Source organism: Hesperophylax consimilis, chromosome 26 (genome assembly GCF_061612785.1).
Source record: "Hesperophylax consimilis isolate HC1 chromosome 26, BYU_Hcon_1.0, whole genome shotgun sequence".
Classification (NCBI taxonomy): Eukaryota; Metazoa; Arthropoda; class Insecta; order Trichoptera; family Limnephilidae; genus Hesperophylax; species Hesperophylax consimilis.
The window spans coordinates 10,301,599-10,323,188 of NC_142861.1; the positions used below are offsets into that span (position 1 = coordinate 10,301,599).

Below are 21,590 nucleotides of genomic sequence, written 5' to 3' on the forward strand. Positions count from 1 at the left end.
ATAAACAGATAATATCACCAACGAGAAAAAGATTAAGGCAACCAGACAAATGGAAAAGAAATATATTAAAAAAACTTAGAGAAGAAGGTGAGGAATATATAAATATTGAAGGGAAATTAAGACCAGAGAATAACGCATTGTGGGATGAAACAACAAATGGCAGAAGTGGAGACGATCTGGCAAGCGCCTTAGTAAAAATTTTAAAGAGCGTTATAGAACATTTACCATCCACTTTTAATAAATTAATATTATGGTCAGATTCGTGCGTGCCACAAAATCGCAACTCTCCCATCGTATGGGATCCACCCAACCCTGCATAGTTGGACTGCGGACTTTCTGAGGGGAAGAACAATTCAAACCGTGGTTGACGGCTCCTCTTCCTCACCGCACCAAATCAATGCGGGGGTGCCACAATGATCTGTGCTGTCACCGACGCTGTTTTTGTTGCACATCAACGATCTCGTTGAATGTGCACCAATTCCCTGCTACGCTGATGACAGCACCGTTCACGAGGGTTATTTTTTTGACAGGCTTCCTTCCACCTATGATGTCCGAACAGCTCGGGAAGTTTTGAAGTAAAAACGAGATGGTTCGTGCCTGGGGTAAGGCCAACTTGGTCAGTTTCAACGTCTCAAAAACCCAAGCGTGTCTGATTTCGGCAAAGAGGGAGATCAATATACTTCGCATCCACCTTCTTTATTTGATGACCTTTCTTTAAAGAAAGGTAATAAAGTCTCCATCATGAAAGTATATGACGACGCTATCGTATAAAGTCTGGTGCAATTTGATGGGAGCACTTTCCATAATAAAGACTCCATTGAAATGCTTGGAGTTAGTATATCAGACCGGCTCAAGTATCGGGGATCCATAGAAGCCCAAGTAAATCAGGCTTCCAAGAAGCTGGACGTCTTGTACACGGCTAGGAGATTCTTCAACAGTGACCAGCTGCTGACCCTGTACAAGTCTCAAGTCCGCCCAACAGTTGAATTTGGGAGCCACCTCTGGGCTGGTGCCGCAAAATACTAAATTAACCTACTTGAATCTGTGCAAAGGAGGGCGATCCGTCTGATTGACAATCCGTTGTTAACAGACCGATTGCCTTCTCTATTGCATAGACGCAATGTGGGCATGCTGTGTCTGTTCTACAGGTATTTCAATGGACCTGCTCCAAGGAGCTAGCAGCATTGATCCCTGATGCACCGGTGCACGTGCGCGAAACTCGACGGACACGAGTGGAACACCCGTTTACGGTTGACGTTAGCTTCATGAGAACGGGTCGTTTTTTGTAAGTCTGCTCGTATGTGGAACGAGCTACCGGCATTTCTCTCCTATAATCCGAGCCTCTTCAAGACCCGCATTAATAAATCCCTTCCTACAGCCCCTACCTTAACCCGCCTCACAACGCCGCCCAACCGGGTGGTTACATACTTCCCCTGTCTGTACACTGGAAGGGACGCTCTTGTGAGGAGTAAGAGATTCAGCCTACTGAGGTCATCTTCAGATTGGTACAGATATTCCTTAAACTGTGCTTTATATACATTAAATTTAGGGAGGGGGATTAAAAGGGGTGGAATGCAATGATTTTATTCAAATTATATGGATATCCCATTTTCGTTGCTATGTCGTAACAACGAAGATGGAAGTCTGTACCTGGCACGCGTTTCAATGCCACTCAAAGAAAGATTTGTCCCGCATCCCACGAACCCTCCCCCCTCACGGATTACCCTCACCCTTCCCTCTTTCAGTCCCTACTGCTAAGCTACAAGAAATAATGCACATATTTTTATAACAACTCGAGCGCCACCTATTATACAATCTGAATGCAAATTTCATAACACCAGAGTTCACCTTTATGTATGGAAACCTTCGCCGGCGTGCGCAAAGCAACACACCAAAGTTTCATCGCAATCGGTTGAATGATATAGGAAATAATAAGAGAATCTTTATACAAATTTCACAATGCCATAGTTCAATATAATATAGGGAAACCTTCGCGGGCGTGCGCACAACTCAAAGTTACAAAGTTTTATCGCAGTCGGTAGAGTGGTATGGGAAATAAGATGTGAATTTGTATATAAATTTCATAACGCCAGAGCTCACTTTTATGTATAGAAAATGTGTAGGAAATAAGAAGGAACAAACAAAGAAAAAATCACTATTGTAAATATAAATATATATAGAAATATTGAAAATAAACTCATCCTGTATATAACTAAAGGTGGTCGTTTGAACAAACAAGCACGGAAAGTTCTACCCAAAAGTTGAACTATCTCCAATTCCAGTTTGTTCAATCTCCTTTTACAAAATTCTGGTGGTGCGTTTTTGTTCAATCTCCATTTTAAAATGTAAAAAAAAGTATCAAAAACTATCCTTAGTCAATTAACAAAGAATTACTTAAACTGATCAGACCTTTAGCTTGACGGAAATATCTTCATCTTAAACACCTTTCATAATGTTTCATTGAAATAATTAAAGAAAACCTCCTCCTGTAAAATTTGCAAATGGTCGTTTGAACAATTAAGCACTGAGGTGACGAGTCACCAAACGTAAAGAACCACTTGGTGTGACCTACGGCAGGGGTGTTGGTAATCCAATGAATGGTTCCGGGGCGACGGTACCCATACTCGCCTCCCAAGTTGATAATTATAAACTACAGCTTTGGCTATAGATATGTTTTTCAAGATTCAGTTCTTAAAAAATAACAATTGCAATAAATTTTAAATATTTTTATTTCAAAATATGGAAAAATGTTTCAGTAATATAATTTATACATAGAATAAAAAATGTACATGTTTAAAAAATATGCAAAGTGATTTTTATTTGCTTTTATAAATTCTGTAATTTTTACACGCAGTTTCTAACATTTAACCTTTGCACCATTTTTAAATATTTTTGGCACATCAAATTTACCATTCAGTTTGTTTGACACTAAAAAGGCGTTTTGAATAATAATACCTATTATGAACATGTTTTAATTGATTTTAAATCAGTCATACTTTTTACAGGTATATTTAAATTTATTCCTGAAATAATAATTAAAATTTTGAAAAGTCAACACAAAAATGACTACCCTACAAATTAACATGGTTAACATATTTCACAGAAATTCAGATGTAACATTGTTATCAAATTGACTATCTTTTTTTCTGACATTTGAAAGTTCTCCGTTAAACACGGACTCCAGGTCCATTTTCAACTTTTGAACAATTTTTGATCAACAAAAAAGAACAACTGTCATATTGATGTACTTATCAGCTGATCACAATTTGTAAGAAAGCTGAAACAGGGTCCTTTCAAATTTCAAAAAAAAAACAAAATGGGGTTGATTGTCTATTTGATAACAATGTTACATTTGAATTTCTGTAAACACTCCAACCTAAATAATGTTTTTTTTTTGCTGCTATATGAATGAAGTAACAATAGTTTGTGCCTCTTTACAGTAAAATACTCGGCAGAATTTTTTCATACCTTATTGAAACGGAATAAATAATACCATTAAAATACTTATAAATTTAGTTTTAAAATTAATTTCTTGGACGGAATGTTATAAGGACAATTCTCTCACTAAACCTAACAAGGCATACAACTAGTTCATAATAAAATAAAGTAGGTAATATTATTTATTTAACAGTACACAGTAAAAAAAATTAAATATATTTATTACAGTGTAAATGGGTACAAAACGCATTTTTTACGCGATAAATTCTTGTCAGTTATGATTATAAGTAATATTGGTCTCTAATTCTTATGAAAATCAGTTTTACAGTAAAATACTTAAAATATTTTTTAACATAAGTAGATATTATTTATAATACAAATTATGTTTTGATTCGTATTATTGACTTAGGGTGAACTGCAGGCAATGCGGTAACTATATTATTGTAGTACAAAATGTTTTTGAAAAATGCGCTTAAAAGACAGAAACAATTTTTTTTTGGTAATACAACTGTATTGTAAATTTGTGAAAGGTGAATTCTTGAAGCAAGTGTAAGAATGAGTAACTAAAAGCAAAGATGTAAGGAAAAATGCTGGCACTTTTATAAACATTTTGTACAACACCCCAGGAAAAAAAAAAATAAAGTAAAAAGTTTAGCAATATTGGTTTAATAAAAAAAATTTATTCATAAAAGTCAGGTAAATTTACAGAAAATAGAGACAAACTCAATATGCACATTTTATTTTTTAAATACTTTGTATCAGTTAGATAATAATGAGAAGTAATTATTTCAGCTTCGGATAATGGAAAATAAAGCATTTTAGTTGATACTTTAATTAAAAAAAAATGATTTTTTTAATTTAATTTAATTAAATCCAAACTCAGAACCTAACAACCTATTTTAGAAACATTTTTTTTGGTTGAATAAGAGAAGAAAATATACTTAACTTCTAATTTTAACATCGATAACAATGGCCGCTATGTGAACAATCGATTTTAATTTGAAATGCAATATTTTCCATTCCAATTACAATGCAATATTTCTCATTACTATCTAAAAACTATTTTCTGTATATTTATCAAAAGTCGTAACATCCGTAATAAGGATTTTGACAGCTAAAACTTACATTACATAACCTAACATAACCTATTGGCACAAATAAATTTTGTGACTAGTATATTAAAATATTTCTCTGCAAATATTATCCCTACTTTAAAAGTAAGCTTTACATTTTGTAACTGTTTAATTAATTTAAAAAATAATGATTAAAAATTGTTAACATAAAAAAATTAAAAATTCCATTTTATGAATATAATTGTTAAGAAAAAAACATATTTATATATTTACATATTTTAAATCATAACTTGATAATATATTACATTAAAATAAAATGATAAAGGGTTATACATTTAATTAGTATGTATACAGTTTTAAAACATTTAATTTCATATTATATTTTTTATCTGAAAAGTGTTAAAATTAAACAGATGGACCATTTTTTCCATTTTAACAATTTTGTTTTGCACAAGTCGGCCTTAGTAAAATTAATTTATTTTCTAATTTAGCCAACAGATAAAAATAGGAATAAAAGAAGGAATTGTTTAGATTTCCAAATCATATCAAATAGTTATTTTTCTACACAATAATGACAGAACTATGCCTGTATATAAATGACTATTTACAATGTGATTATGAATCCATAATCATAAAGAAAGAAACGTTATCAATATCATCAATTGACTTACAACTAAAATCCGGTGAGTATTTTCAATCAAAATTAGTTAATAATATCACCAAGTGTAGAAAAAAATACTCTATGGTAAAATTCATAATGTGTTCGAGACACTTAAAAATTTAAAAAAAAAATAATAATAATTTGCGTTTGCATTTTTCCCCCCAAAAATTGAATAAATTGGATTGAATCTTGTACGTTTTATCCAGTAAAATATTATATGCATGTGGATTTTAGTTGTAAGCCGATAATATTTTCAAAATAGAAAAAAAAATTAAGTTTATATCATAAAACCATGCATTGAAATAATAGTAGAAAATAATGCATTGGCATCAAAACATGTGATAGAAAATTTTTTTCATTATTTCATCAGCATTCAAAACTTCTTATAATATTTACAAATCGTTGAAATTTCACCACTTCTTCAACAAATAACATTAAAATCATTATCAACAGATTTTGGCAACAAAATACCATCAACAGATTTCGACACTTCATCAGATTTTAACATTTCATAGATATTCATTTATTGTATTCTAACATAGCATTACATTGAAATATGATCACTTCATCAACAAATTAATAACCAGTCAGTGGAATCTTTTTCAACAGATTTTGATAATTCAATACCATGAATAGATTTCGACACTTCATCAGATTTTAAAATTTCATCGACATTCATTTGTTTTGTTCTTTATTCAAAGTCGTTCAGATCTGTTGACGTGCTGCCTGGCGGGTATAGTACCCTGGAGCCATGTTGAAGTGGGTGCTTGGGTGATGGAGGTGAAGATTGGTGGATGGTTTGCTCTTCCACAGTCGCTGTGGTAACTCAGAAGACCGTGGAGCTCCCAAGAACCAGCGGAGTCGTTGAAGCACATCAATGGCGCACCTTCATCATTCTGGAAATCACGCAATTTATCAGTTTACAGATAAAAATGGTTTTGCTAAATTTACCATAATCCAAAACTCTTTCAAGTAAAGGGTTTTCCAATAAGAGGTGTTATTTTGATATTCAATCGTAAAAGATCAATAGTTTCATTGCTTGTGTGGCACGTAGCGCCGTCTTGTTGAAAGTAAACGTTGTCCAGATCAATACCATCCTAATCCGGCCATAAAAAATCATTAATCATCTGTCGATAGCGTAATCCATTCACCGTAACTGTTGCTCCAGCCTCATTTTAGAAAAAGTAAGGTCCAATGAATCCGCCGAACCATAAACCGCACCAAACAGTCACACGTTGAGGATAGAAAGGCTTTTCAACAATAACTCTTGGGTTTTCCGAGCCCCAGATGCGACAATTTTGCTTGTTGACGAAGCCACCGAGGTGGAAATGGGCCTCATCACTCAAGATGATTTGCATTTGACTCACTCAAGTGAATTTTAATAATTTCAATGCGTTATTGAAGCGTGTATCGTTCCATTTTTATTAATGGCGTAGTTTCTACTTGTCAAATGTCAAAAAATGACAGCTTCAAAAGTAACATCTACCGAAATAGCGGGCTATTCAAAATAACACCTCTTATTGGAAAACCCGTAGTTTTCAAAGTTGCTATCTACATAGCACAGATTCAATTTAATAGAAAAAAGAAAGATGGACGTTGAACCATTATTACAACATTGTTTTTTATTTACCAAGCCTTTGTTTCTGTCTAGATCAGTGTTTTCCACGGTGGGGCGTACTCCCCACGGTGGGGCATAACGCCTCAGAGGTGGGGCACCACGGTTCAGAGATGAGACACGTAGGCATTCCACATATAAAGGGGAATACTCATCGGTCATCCAAAAAAAATTTAGCACCATAAGCGATTTACTCATTAAAAAACGAAATCGATTGTATATAACTAATAGAGGGGACCTAAGACTGAAATTAAATAAGTTAGATCCGGACATAAAATTTCTTTGTAGCAAGCGTAACTGAATTTAATAATGAATTAGGCGTCAATATATGTGTGTGTTTGTACTAAATTTCAATTGTAACTTGTGTTTTATTTTTTGTTTTATTTTTTATTTTACTCTACTTAATTTGTGTTTGTAATCATTTCAGTTATAATGTATGTATTACAATAGGTTTTATTTAATTTCGTTAGGGGTTCATAGGGATTTGAAAATTTACCTGCTGTTTAATTAAATTGTTTAATTAAAAAAGATGTCGGTGGGGCATATGACTTTTGAAAAGACTACAGTGGGGCATTGTATAAAGAAGGCTGGGAAACACTGGTCTATGTCATAGACATATGAATATTAGTAGACCTGCCCTAAGTGATTAAAAGCGTATTATCCCCACTCCCCATACCGGTTCCATTGGAGCAGGCTGTGCTCGTGTATGGCCTCAAGTGAAATTTGAAAACGTGACGTCATCATTCTTGTGCGAACTATGGTCGAGGCATCATCGGTTCATTTTACGAAATAACACGGCAAAATGTTGACTTGTACTACGAAAACTTGTAAAAATAGATGTGAAAAAGAGAATAAACCCAATTGTCGTATTACATTCCATAAGCATTATTTTACTTTATTTTAAGCATATTCACATCGTATAATATAGATCAGTTTTAGAAACATATACTATCACATCGAGAAACGTCTGGACGCGAAACACAAAGCTGGTTGGTTGTTGGGAAGTAAATTATGAACATTTATAAAAGTGTCTTAACTAAATACTTAAACGAAATATTCGACTCTGAAAATAGAACCGAATTTTTTTGCCGAATTTGGACTTCGCAAATTTGTTCATAACGTGGCGAGTAATTTGTGCTCCCATGTAAAAATGTCTATTCATTCAAAAGCAGATTTTACTTTTAAGAAGTAAATGGTGATATTATAATGCGAGATGCCTATTTACTGTCAGATTGATTTATTGACGAATCACAGTCAGCCTTACTCCCTTCGTTCTTCAACAGTTGATTTTACCCCTCGCCATTATCTTCTCGTCTATTAATTCCTATGTCTGTGGGTCTATGTACACACCAAATGCACAATTTTCATTGACTCAACAATTTTCTCAGTATGTTCTCCAAAGAAGTTGTTATTAATCAATTTTGTGCCGGTCAGTCAGAAGAATATTCAGTGGTTTTTACTTTGAGAAAAAAAAAAGCTGATGGAAGATTTATCACGCATTGTGGGTACATCACTGTGTATGCTGATGTAGGATACAGTAGTTAAATGATTTCTTACATAACAAGGTGTCTTCATGCTGTCACTGAAGCCAGCACAGATGTGCTGGTCGTTGATAAGACCATTATAATGCTTGGTGGAGTTACATTCCACTGGGTCGATAATGGGTACTGGGAGGTAGTGAAGATACTGCTCCAAACTCGTAACTGGAAACAGAAAATACCGTTGAAAACATGTTTTGTTTAACCTTTGAAATGCCAACCTCCCGTCATCTAATACCTCTGTGGTATGCAAAGGGTAAATGTCATACAAATAGAAAGTATTATTTCAGATTACCCTATGGATATACAGGCACTCAATGGATTCAAATTTTGTATACGATTGGCAAATACTTAGATTGCTGTTAGCAATCAAACACTTTGATTTGATTTTGAGTTTATTTATTAATTACAAATTTAAATTCAGTTACGATTTTGAAAATTTCAATAAAAAAAAATTTCTATTAAAAAGGTAGGCACTTTATCATTTGCGTGAATTCTTCACACAATCAGTTCCAATTTTGATAAAAAAAACAGTTAAATTAAAAGCAAATTTGAATTCATTGAACCTGAGTTACGCAGGACAGACGCACAACCAAAATTAATACTTTTGATAGTGGTGAATAATGTTACATAAACGTATCTTATTTTCTTGTGTGGAATAATTTTAACATGCAAAAAAAGGATTAGTCTAATTTTAGGATTTGGCATTATTTTCAGGAGTCGGTATTCAAAACTGACGTAATACCGGTGGCAAAATTTTCTGGTAATCATAAATGGTGAACCTAATTTAATGAACCGAATGAATAATATTATACTGTTTAATGTAAAAATATATATAATAATAATAATAATAATAAGCCTTTTATTCTGAACTTCTCCCGAAGCTCAGTTTGCCTCTTGGCATAGGCCTCCTCTAACAATTTCCATTAGGACCTGTCACGCGCTACTCTTCTCCATTGATGTCCAGCCGTGAGTTTATGCCCAGGATATCCCATTTTAATTCTTCGAGAGCTATTTCTAGCTCGTGTAGTCTTTCTTCGATTCAAAATATATATAAATTATCTTAAATATTTTTCAGCAAAATGAAGACAAGAATCTCACCGTTAGTCTGATGTACGCCCCAGCCCGCAGTGACGCACAGTTGTCTCGGTTGAATAGGTTCGTCCGCTATGCAGACGGCATCTGCGGTACGATTGAGTGTTAATGGCTCGGTCAGCTGAATGGCCACAATATCCCCGTTGTACATCACTTGGTTGAACTTTACCTGAAAAAAAAAATGTATTAGATTTATTAGGTCAAACGCTTAATAACTGATGTTTATGTGAACAGTTGTCCTTGCTCTAAATTTCTCTTATTTAGTAAATCAAATACAAAATTTCCTCTGAACGCATTATACATATTTGTGAGTAGGTACTTAAATAACCGCCTCCTTAAGAATAAACCATATATTTTATTTCAGATGTTTTTATTTCAAATGGAATTAAACGATTTTTTCAAAATGCGCAATGATTGCGAATTCCACTAATTTTCAGCTCAACTTCAAAATTCGAGTTGGCTAACTATGTTTTTACCAAAGATATTAGAAGAACGAGATATGCTATGTTGGCCGCTGGACCGTAGGCGGAGTACTACCTAATTAGGGTACTTTGAACGGTATCGGGACGTGTACGCACAGAAATCTGTTCTATGTATTAGTGCGGATACCTTAGCGTAAGCGAAGGTGTGCAGTAGTATTGGTGAACAAAACCGGCGACACTCGGCAAAACAATTCCACACAGTATGAACTGCTCATAGCACATCTCGTTCTTCTAATATCTTTGGTTTTTACCATTTGAGTTATAGATAAGCGACTTACCCCGCTAAAAGGTACGATCCTCTTCACTTCAACACCGCCATCGTAATCATCAAACACCGTTCGTCCAACAACCGCCATCCAATCCCCGCGTCTGTCATCCTCCACTCGGTCGTCAGTCTCTATGTCTCCCAGCACACAAGTCCTGCTTGCCAACATCCATCCCGGCGAGACTATGGAGGCGGTACACTTCTCTCTCAGGCGACGATTGTGCAGGAGAGCAACGCTAGGCCACTGGGCAACACTGGAGCGATCGCCTCCCACGATTCTGCCGGACGTGGTGTCCGTATGAGAGTTTGAACCACACACTGGAATTAAGGAATTTCTTTTAGTTATGGCATGATTACATAGATGGTCGTGGGTTAATCAAGAAATAAAAAAATGGGTGGAATCATCACTTGCATGTACATATTCTGAGGGAGTTGTAGTGGTATGTTCATTAAATGAGTCAAATGCCAGCATTGATAGGAATAAGAGAAAGCAGTATCACAAAATATCAAGTGCTCTTGGATCACAGAATAAAGAGGAATATAACAAATGCCTTATAGACAGTCTTTGATATCATAACTTGACTATTAGTGTTTCATGATTCAAATATTTGTCCAATCGAGTCTTAAATTTCCAATACAATACCTACTGTATTTACAAAATTTGAATCAGATGGAAATCTACGATGTCAGGCGAGTTTAAGTAAGTTCGATTACCGGGCTATTGTGCTAAATGGATTATTTAAAATTTGTACAGAAGGGAATTTTAGTTTTTTTCTTTATTCTATGTGTTGGACAGTTTAAACCCCAAATACGCCAGAAAACTACGTAATGTTTTATTTTTATGTGATATCTCGAAAGAGCGCCTCTATCTATAGAGTGTAAAGGCCGGGGAGCTATGTCACCACCCGGTTGGGCAGCGTGAGGCGGGTATCCCTTTCAATAAGACTTGATACAATTGTGCATTCAGGAGAAAAAATAATACTATAGGTATGCAAGGTATAACACAGACCCGAAGCTCACAATAGTGAGGTTATGTTTTTGGAAAGAAGGGTGAGGAGTCCTACAGGAAGCCAAAGGTAAGCCCTGAGTATAGAAAATACAAGATTTAAAAGAAAACATTCCAGGGCTTTAAGGTATATTGATAGAATTGCACCGAGGCTGCTAAAAATACTATTATTAGCAGACAAGTCACCTCATTAGACGCATGCAGCTGTTATAACAATAATAACGAGTTTATTCCGGAATATGGGGAGGTTAAGAGTGTAAAGCACCAATAGCTGTAGAAAACTTGGAGAGACAATCTTATGTAATGTTTTTATAAGTGGTTGTAACCTCAAACAAACCGGATAAATAATAGAACTACTAATAACAGCAGGGCAGGCCATGAGCCAAACGGCGCCTGGCGCTGTGTTAGGCGTTATCAGCACGTTGGCTCGGAGCTGACTGCTCCAATTGCACCCGCACATGGCCGGCCCTGCATAACAGCTACCTGAGGATTTGTGTGCATCTCTTGGAAGTGGAAAGAACTAATAGCTGTAGGAAGTGCGAAGGGGATGAAGAGACACCTATTTATCTGTGGTGTCAGTGTTCGACCTTGATGCTAAAAACCTCAGATACCTGGGGATGTACTAAGTTTACCTAGTATATGGTTTCGGGAGATATCCAAACACCCAACTTCTGCGGTGTTTATAAGGAGTGGGCCACTGTTAAAGAAATGAGGCGAAGTGGGAGACAGCACAATAGAAAGCGTAATGGAAATATAGTTTTCTTACTATATATTATGATGATATATAATTTACTCACCGAAGTCTTGACAGTGCACTGCCACAACCAAATCACTTTCACATTTGTCTATCACTTCGACACTGAGCAAAATATTGTCCAAGTTAACCTTGCCTTCTTCAAGACTTAACCTCAAAAATCTATCTCTATTGGCAGCCTTAATATAATCAGTGTGTATAGCGCCAACATAGCCTAGTTGTTGGCAAATTTTGTTGGAGTGTTTTTTAGTCCAAGTTTCTGAACAGACAGATAACCAATCTTCTCCGCTTTTCTTTATTCTCAATTTGCTTTTCTCCAAGTTAATCTCGGTTGTGTTCATGTCTGATTCATTGCTGAATGTTTGGCTTTGGTTGTTTATCGTTTGATTGGATACGGAGAGACAGTTCCATTCGTCTGACAGGTCGGCACATTGGTCTTCCCCGTCGCAGACTTGTGACTTAGGAATGCATCCGCCGCCAATCTGGCATTTGAATTCGTCTATGGCGCAGTCTGAAATAATAAAAAATAACAATTATTTAAGTAAGCATGCAAAAATAGTAAGAAGTTAAATTGGCAGAAATGATCAGAGCACTCATTCACAGTCAATTGATATCAGCAGCATGAGAATGAGTCGTTTCTCCATTGTTGTATAACCAAGCTAACTTTTTTCCTCCCTCATTTATTCCAGGTCTCTTCACTAATTACTAAAGGCAAAATGTGCAGAAGACAGTCATTGAACTGACTAAATATCAAGCCATTGTGCACGTTAGTATCAGCACAGATGAGGTTTAGAGGAATCTCGGTCATCAAGGCTAATGAAGTGAGAGTCACGATCCTCGCCAATCAGAAAACGGCTAAAGAATAGGTTATTTCAATATTACTAATAGGAAGTTAATGATAGAAAAAGTCGAGGGAGCCCGAGGAAGACTTGGTATGATCAATTAAATCAAATACTTGAGTCGGATTATGTTAAGTTTCAGAATCTTCTGAGAGTATGAGATTGCAGGACATCAAGAGACTTATCTTAATTACTTTCGACAGTGATTCCTGAGATTATTTGAAGTATATAAAGGAGATGTCATTCTGATCTTCGGTGACTTTGATTTTTTTCAAATCAAAACATTAAAAAAATCAGTATGTATCACAGGACATCTAAAGTGATTGGGGTTGGGCGTTTACTTGGCAGAATCACCAGTGGTGACATCTTAAAGTTTTTTTTTGTTTATTATTGAAAAAACATTAAAAAATGTCACACGGGACCAAAATTTTCTTTTTTTAATCCAAATAACGTTACGAATCACCTGTTAATGTTCCATCCGAAGTTATTTTAATCCAAATAACGTTACGAATCACCTGTTAATGTTCCATCCGAAGTTATTTAAATCCAAATAACGTTACGAATCACCTGTTAATGTTCCATCCGAAGTTATTTTAATCCAAATAACGTTACGAATCACCTGTTATGTTCCATCCGAAGTTATTTTAATCCAAATAACGTTACGAATCACCTGTTAATGTTCCATCCGAAGTTATTTTAATTTAAATAACGTTACGAATCACCTGTTAATGTTCCATCCGAAGTTATTTTAATCCAAATAACGTTACGAATCACGGCATTAACTACTTGTACTAGATATACAATTTAAAATTTGAAAGCAAAATAAAATAAATTATGGCTATCTGAGGGAAGGCCTTTTAAGATAGCGGCCTTAATTTGTGACGGCTTGGAGGGAATGTAACACCCTGTTTGAATGTGAATGAAGCAAGGAGTGTGCGCCAAGATAGAGTTGTGTTGCGGGTCATCCTTTTTGCCCACCCCTTTGTGGAAAAGGAGTAATGGTTAGTTAATTTATTAGTTAGATCACTCACCGCAGAGTTTCTCATCCTCACCGCCGGCGCAATCCATAGAACCGTCGCACCTCCATCCTCGGGGAATGCACATCCTGGAGTCGGAACAGTGGAACTGTGAGTCGGTGCAGCCCGCCTCGGTGGGCTGACAACCGGCCTCATCGGAGCCGGAGGGGCAGTGAGTGCGCCCGTCGCAACGCCACGGTAACGGGATGCAACGCCGGGAATCACCGCCACATGCCACCTCGTCAAAACTGCACTGCCAAGAGTCTGGAATGTTGAAAGTACACATTTGTGATGAATTATTATTTAACAACATGTCAATGCAATTTGTCTGTCTATAAATATTTGTGTGTTTCGTGTCCTGTCCCTGTCAAGATGGCGATGGTAGCAGTATTTTATAGTACCTTTTTATTCCACCAGAATGCATGATTATTGCAACTGTTAAGTCGGAGTAATTAACATCACGCAAAGTCTATGTTTACTGAACTACTAGTGAATATTTTATGATTCAGTCATGCCCAACATTAATTGGTATTTACAGTTAGTAGGTACCATAATAGACTCGCTAACTAATAACTAAACACTTTACGTCAGTTATTGAGGCCTTTTCAAACAAAGTGTGATTTTAATAAATTGAACCTTAATGTTTTCAAAGCCAGTTTCAAATTCAAACTCAAATGTAGATACATTTTTTCATCATTAAAAAGAAAAACAAACATTCCCGGTTTACTAATAACCTGATAATTTTATTAATGCATATTTTTTTAAGGTAGCATGTATTTCTTTTTTGATAATGTTACTTTAGTAGTTCCAGAGAAAAGTCGTACATAACATCATGGCTTAAGAATTTTCTTTCTTTTTCTTTTTCATACAAGACATGTGAGAAGAAAGATTTAATAATTAACTTACGACATTTCTCTGGGACCACAATTTAAATTTCTTCTTCAATTTTATCAAAAATAGGTACTTATGTACATATATGATAATTAATTGTGACATTAATTAATCATTAAAAGTATATTTTTGACATCAGGCAGTGACAATCAACGTTTCATTTCTTACTCAGATTGTGAACAAATATGCCAAAATAAAGGGCATAATGGCCTTCAGTGATCACAATCAGTGCTTAAACTATTAAATTTCTTCACAGAAAAATGACAACTTTAAGCAATACAATTAAAAGGAAATTTCTACAAAACAATGTGGAAGAACTGATTGGTTAATATCCTGATGTAAGATCATCATTTACTAAACCTACGCCATTTCTTTAAAACTGAAGTTGCGAAGTTATTTATGCAATTTGACATTTAAAATCTTGGACTTGCCTGCCATTTTTTTCACAATACAGAAATGTTAGTCATTCAATGTTTTATGAAACGATTGAAGCATTACAATTCTTAGTGAAAATTGTTTTGAGCAATGGGAAACTGCTACTGCGAGAAACATATTTATGATGTCAAATAAAATTGTACAAAATTTAAAGAGTTCATAAACTGTCCGAACCCTGTCCAAACCCTATCCAAGCAACAATCAATATGGATTGAAATGTGAAAGGTGTGAAAAACGTTATTTCATCTAATCAAAATGTAGTCATATGAGATAGTATTTAATTGTGAAGTTCTAAGAAAATACCACAGGAAAAAACTCGTGAACAAAGTTATTAGAATATTACATTTTTATATTAGTTTAATAATAGTATTCATTTAACTTACTGCAGTTAATCTCATCCGTCCCATCATTGCAGTCCAGGATTCCATTGCAGACTAGATGCCTCTTCAGGCATTGCCCACTCTTGCACTGGAAGCTGCCTGGACATCCATCTTCCTCACACCCTTCTTCATCAGAACCATCGGTACAATCCCTGTTAGAGTCGCATCTGTCAGACAGAGCTACGCACACACCACCGTCTCTTATAGATGTTCCGTTTGTACACTGAAACTGTCCCGATGCACACTTAGAATAATGAGTTTCACTACCATGATTGTCTATTTGTGTTTCACTGTAATTGTCTTTTGTTGTTTCACTGTGATTGTCTTTTGTTGTTTGACCATTTACAGATGTTGGTGTTGTTAGAAGGTTTGCCCCCTCTTTGGAATCATTTTGATTCTGCAGGGGGCTATTCACTAAAAAATGAACCGCGGTAGTGGTGTCTTGGTTGGCTTCGAATTCGCTCTTTTTATCTTTGAATTTGTCACCTATATCGCTGCCATCTATTTTTGAAGTCATTTCGAACTTGTTTAATTTCTTGGAATAGTTTTTTTCGTCTTTTTCGCGTTTTTTGTCAGACTTTTTTGACGGTTTGGTCAATGGAATCACACCAAGTGTTTCGCCACTGGTAAATTCATCTTTTGAATCTGCTCGGTTGTCACTGATGTTATTTAGTTCCTCATCTGCTCTGGATGTTACATCCTTGAAGTCAAGATCATTGCTATCAAGGTTCTTTACATCCTCTGAGAATGTAGGCATTGTAGTAAACACTTGTACCTTTTCTGTGGTTTTGGTTTCTTCCAAGTCTATCTTGGTTTCATCAGTTGAAACATTTTGCTTAATTTGAAATGTGGCTGTAGGGGGTGTAGTTATAATATTTAAACCAATCACCGTTACGTCTTCATCATCTTGAATAGTCTTGACTGTGGTAACTTCAGCACTTTTGATTTCATTCAAAATTGGTACAACACTTAAGACTTCCGATTCCTCAGTTACCACTGGAACGATGGGCGTAGTCGTCATCATGACAATATCAATCAGTTTGGTTGTCATTACTTCAGGAGATATCTCAGAATTCATAGAAATCTTTGTAGTTTTTTCAACATTTTCTGTATCTGTTGAGTTGGTAATAGAGGATAATGATTCTTTTGCTAATTCTTTAGACGTTTCTTCAATAACTCTTATCTCTGGTTGAATAGTAGTTGTTGTAGCATTTTCCATAGTTTGTGTGGCATTTTTCTCATTTGTCAAAACTATTTCAGTCGATGACGCAATCAAGTCATCAGTTTCTACTTCTACAATTGCTGGTGGTATACTAGCTTCCTTTGTTTCTTCTTTACCCATTCCATTATTTGTTTGCACATTAGCATAAGTGACATTCTGCAAAATTACATCTGATGACACAAGCTTATCTCTGGTATCAAATACTTTCTTAGATTCAGGGTTTAAAGGAACAACTCCTAAAACTTCTGACTCATCAACGGCAGGCTTAATTGTTGAAGGAACGGCTTCACTGTTTCCAGTTGCTTCTTCGTTGGGGTTTGTCTGATTTCGTTCATCATTATCTAGTCTGGGAGATTTCTTCTTCAGAGAATCTAAAATTGGCATTTCAGTTGATGGTGTTTTGATATCTGACTCTACTGCGTTTACAACAGTGTCCAGTTCATCATTGGAATGTTCATCGGTGTCGTTCGTTTCAATATCATGACCATGATGCAAAATATTCACAAGGGTGACATTATTTTCAATGTCAGGTAAAAATGGACTCATGTCTGTGACAGAATAAAGGCTCTCACTGGATTTTGGTTCCGAATTATTTGAAGTAACAGTTATCTTGACTTCTGATTGATTGAATCCTGATACTTCATGAATTGGAAGAACAGTCGAAACAATTCCGTCCTTCATCATAATGTCTGAACTGTTCATCATTTTAGTTTCTGTGGAGTTCATTACTGCGTTGTTGATGGATGGTTCCTGTGTTGTAACAATGTAAATATTTCCATCTGGTCGTGGCTTAACTTCTGGATTCATTTTCACCACACCAGATAAGAATAAAGTATTCTGAGTTGTATAAATGGGACTTTCATTTACTGTCTCGCTGACTTCATACGGCTTTGTGTTCATCACATTTGTGGTTGTTTCTAAATCTTTACCAAGGCTTACTCTATTCATGTTTTCTTTGTAGAGAGTTGTGATTTCGGCGTCAGCTGAAACAGTTGTCGGTTGATCAAGCCAGTCATCTTCATCGTTAGAAGCGGGCAATTCTCTAGCTAAATCAGAAGACTCATTGCTGTTGATATCGTTGTTGTCTACAGAAACTTTTTGCATATTATTTCCAATGGATTCACTAATATTTTTTACAGATTGTGCCATAACTTCACTTGCTTTTTTCTTATCCTCTTCAATCTGGGTATCATTATACACTGTGAATATATTATTTTCAGGAATAGCTAAGATCGTTGGAGATGTAGAATTTTGTTCTGATGTCACATATTTTATAGACTCTGTTGTAGAATAATTTGTTGGAATACTGGAAAAGACAACTCTATTATCAGTATTGAATTTATTTTCATTGTCAACTTCTGTTGGCTCCCAAACTGGTGCTGGCTTAGACAGGATAACATTTATTTCAGATGTTCCATTGGATGCATGCTTCACTATTAAGCCATCATCTTTGTTCTCGTCCATCTTTCTGGCAGGCTCAGATAAAACATTGTTGTGAGTTTCATTTTCATATTCATCTGTGGATGTTGGGAATACAGCTTCTGGTAAAATCTCGTCTGGTTGTTCAAAATCATGCATGATGTGAGAGTCTTCTTCATTGAAGAACCTTCCTTGGGCATGGAGATTTTCCTCTAAGTCTCTAGACATGGTATCATTAAAACTATCCTCAGGTAAAGCCAGGTGCATTTCTCTCATTGTCGATTGTGTTGTTACTAAAGAGTTCGGTGTCATTTTCATTTCTTCCAGTTTTGTAGTCATTTCCATTTCAGCCTTCATCGAAGTGAAATCAACTTTTTCTGTGCTTGAACCAGATTTTTCAAGCAAAATTATAGGTTTCTTTGAATCGGATGATGGCTCAGCAGAAGGTTCTGTTATGGGTTCTGGTGCTGATGTTGGTTTTGCTGCTGGTTCTGCTGCTGGTTCTGCTGCTGGTTCTCCTGCTGGTTCTGCTGCAGGTTCAGACTTTGGCTTCTCTGTTGGTTCGGAAGTGGATTCAGATTTCGACTCGGTTGTTAGTTCCGGAGCAGGTTCAGACTTGGATTCTGCTGATGGTTCAGAGATCGGTTTAGCTGTGGGTTCAGCTGCTGGTTCAGCTGTTGGTTCAGCTGTTGGTTCTGCCGATGGTTCAACAGTTACAAGATCGATAGAAAGAAGTGGTCGAACTGTGAGATCAATAGGCATATCAGTCGATTTCTCGTCCATTCTATTCATTCCATTGACTGAATCCTTTGAGGTGCGCATTGTGGTTGCTGTTTGGCCATCAGTTTCTTCTTCAGGGAGAACTGAAGACTTTGGAGACCTATCAGAAGTTGATTCAGTTGTTGGTTTAACAATCAGAATTGGTTCAGCAGATGGCTCTGCTGATGGTGGTGTTGTTGGTTCTGCTGCAGGTTCAAAAGTAGGCTCAGCTGCTATTTCAACCCCTGGTTCAGCTATTGGTTCTGCAGAAGATTCGGATTTAGGTTCAGATGTTGGTTCTGCAGCAGGTTCGGATTTAGGTTCAGCTGTTGGTTCTGCAGCAGGTTCGGATTTGGGTTCAGATGTTGGTTCTGCAGCAGGTTCAGATTTAGGTTCAACTGTTGGCTCTGCAGCAGGTTCAGATTTGGGTTCAGCTGTTGGTACTGTTGTAGGTTCTGCTGCTGGTTCAGACGTAGGTTCTGCTGATGGTTCAGATTTAGGTTCAGTTGTTGGTTCTGCAGCCGGTTCAGATTTGGGTTCAGCAGTCGGAACCGCTGTGGGTTCGGCTGCTGGTTCAGACTTAGGCTCTGCTGATGGTTCGGACTTAGGTTCTGCTGTTGGTTCTGATGCAGGTTCAGAAGTTGGCTCAGTAGTAGTTGGTTCCGGTGCTGGTTCAGCGATAGGAGCGACGGATAAGCTGAGTGTATCTTTCTTTTCTTTTAAAACTTCTGGTTCAGATGTTGGTTCTGAAGCGGGTTCCGATGTTGGTTCTGCTGCAGGTTCTGATGTCGGCTCGGTGGTAGGTTTCGCTGATGGTTCCGATGCGGGTTCAGATGTAGGTTCCGTAGCCGGTTCAAAAGTTGGTTCTGCTGCAGGTTCAGAAGTTGGTTCTGCAGCTGGCTCTGATGTAGGCTCAGATACCGGTTCTTGTATTTTTGTGGAAGCTCTCAGAGAAGCGCCATCTTCAATAGCTGGTTCGGCTGAAGGTTCGGATGTAGGTTCTGCAGTGGGTTCAGACGTAGGTTCTGCTTCATTTGTCTTACCAGGTTCAGGAACTGGCGCATCATGTTCATATTCTGATTCGCTTTCTGTGATGCAAATCTTTCCACCAGAGTGTAGCTTCAGATAATCTGGGCACTTGCAGACAAAGTCCATAATATTTTTGTCGAACTCGCAGATGTATTTGCAGCCATTGTTGTCGATTTGACACTTGTCCACCACTCTTGCGCTAGTCACGGAGTTCATGGAAATCCTGTGGTCAGCGATGTAACCAAGGTGAATTTGGAGATAACGCATCAGTTTAGTCTTCAGGTTAGATTCTGTAATGGGATCCGGAGGATTTTCAATTCCGTGCTTTTCAGTCCAGCCGATTCGGTACTTCACCACGATGGATCCAGGTCTGAAAGAAAGAAAAAGAAATATATAAATATACAAGGTATAGATACCCTACAACATTTATTTAACTATCTATTCATGAGATTATTAGTGTGATTAAAGATGTGGCTGTCGATTTGGTTACAACTTTAGGTCAGTCTTGTATAAAATCGAAAAAACAGAAGATACAAGATAAAATCTATTTGGCACTAGTACTAGTCATTCTTTAAACAGTAGACCAGGAGTCCAAAGAAATTATGTTTCTTATTTTCTCTTATTTAATAAATCAAAACAAAAAAATCTCTGAAATTATAAAATTTGTACATACATAAGTAAGGTATTTAAGTATCTACTTCTTTAAAAAATATTTTATTTTTCGTAATTATACAATTTGGCCAAAGAAATTTCGTCAAGCCTGTAGGTACCATAATATTGATTATTACGATTTGACAGCTCGTAGTAGGAACCACTATCATGCGCGCTCTGGTGGGATATAAAGGTAGTGGTAAACGGATAAATCATCACAATGATAATTCATCACATCTTTAAAAAGTTATATAGTCATGGAAAGTGATGAAACAAAAACTTTATAAACTGGGTTAAGTAGGTTAGGCTAGGTGTTTTTCATCGTTTCCAATGGCTTTATATCACTTTTTAAAAGTGTGTTGAATTGTCACTGTGTTGAGTTATCATGGAACCAAAGGTAGTATCCAACAGGGCCACCATCTGAAACGGAACCGGAACGTAATAAACAAACAAAATAAAATAAATAAACTTTACTGTCCTGGTCCTAAGCTATGCTGCAGGAAAGGAACGGTGTGGCACAATGCTAATTTAAATTTTTTCACTTAGACTAAAATAATTAATGACATTTAAATGTTTTAGGATACAAGTTAAACATGGCAAAATAGTGTTAAACATTCTTCAACAAATAATTCTAAATACTTCCGTGGCAATTTGCAGGTAATGGAGGCATTCGTACTTGTAATTAATTACGGTGAAGTTATTCGCTCAGAGTGCTACAGTATTTTTCAGTTCTTGCCTCCGGAAAAAACTCGTCTTATTAAACGATGGCGACACATCCGCTACCAAAATGTAACAAAAGTGAAGGAGACACGACTTATTATTAAAAAGACTGCATTGCGAAATGATAACAGTAATCATGATTAAACAAGAACGTGTATAACTATAACGTCTCTATTCAGTTATGAAAAAAATAATTAAATAGCAAACAATGAATTCCTATAACCTTTGTTTTGTAAACGACGATGTGTAAAACACGTCGTATAACGTTTGGAATCAGGTCGCTAACAATAACAGTCCTTATG

General features: G+C 36.2%; 1 protein-coding gene across 2 annotated transcripts in view; it reads right to left on the minus strand.

The window, feature by feature from the left end:
- Positions 1–2,711: 2,711 nt before the first annotated feature.
- Positions 2,712–21,590, minus strand: part of LOC149411091 (uncharacterized) — a 235,157-nt gene continuing 216,278 nt past the window's right edge. For both annotated transcript variants that reach the window (XM_089647424.1, XM_089647423.1), the window contains 7 exons: positions 15,492–20,287; positions 13,798–14,046; positions 11,971–12,438; positions 10,181–10,485; positions 9,427–9,589; positions 8,345–8,490; positions 2,712–6,068 (listed from right to left, as the gene is read on the minus strand). In XM_089647424.1, the coding sequence (XP_089503550.1) occupies positions 5,868–6,068; positions 8,345–8,490; positions 9,427–9,589; positions 10,181–10,485; positions 11,971–12,438; positions 13,798–14,046; positions 15,492–20,287 (6,328 nt within the window). In that variant the 3' untranslated portion in view covers positions 2,712–5,867. The remainder of the gene's footprint in view (positions 6,069–8,344; positions 8,491–9,426; positions 9,590–10,180; positions 10,486–11,970; positions 12,439–13,797; positions 14,047–15,491; positions 20,288–21,590) is intronic.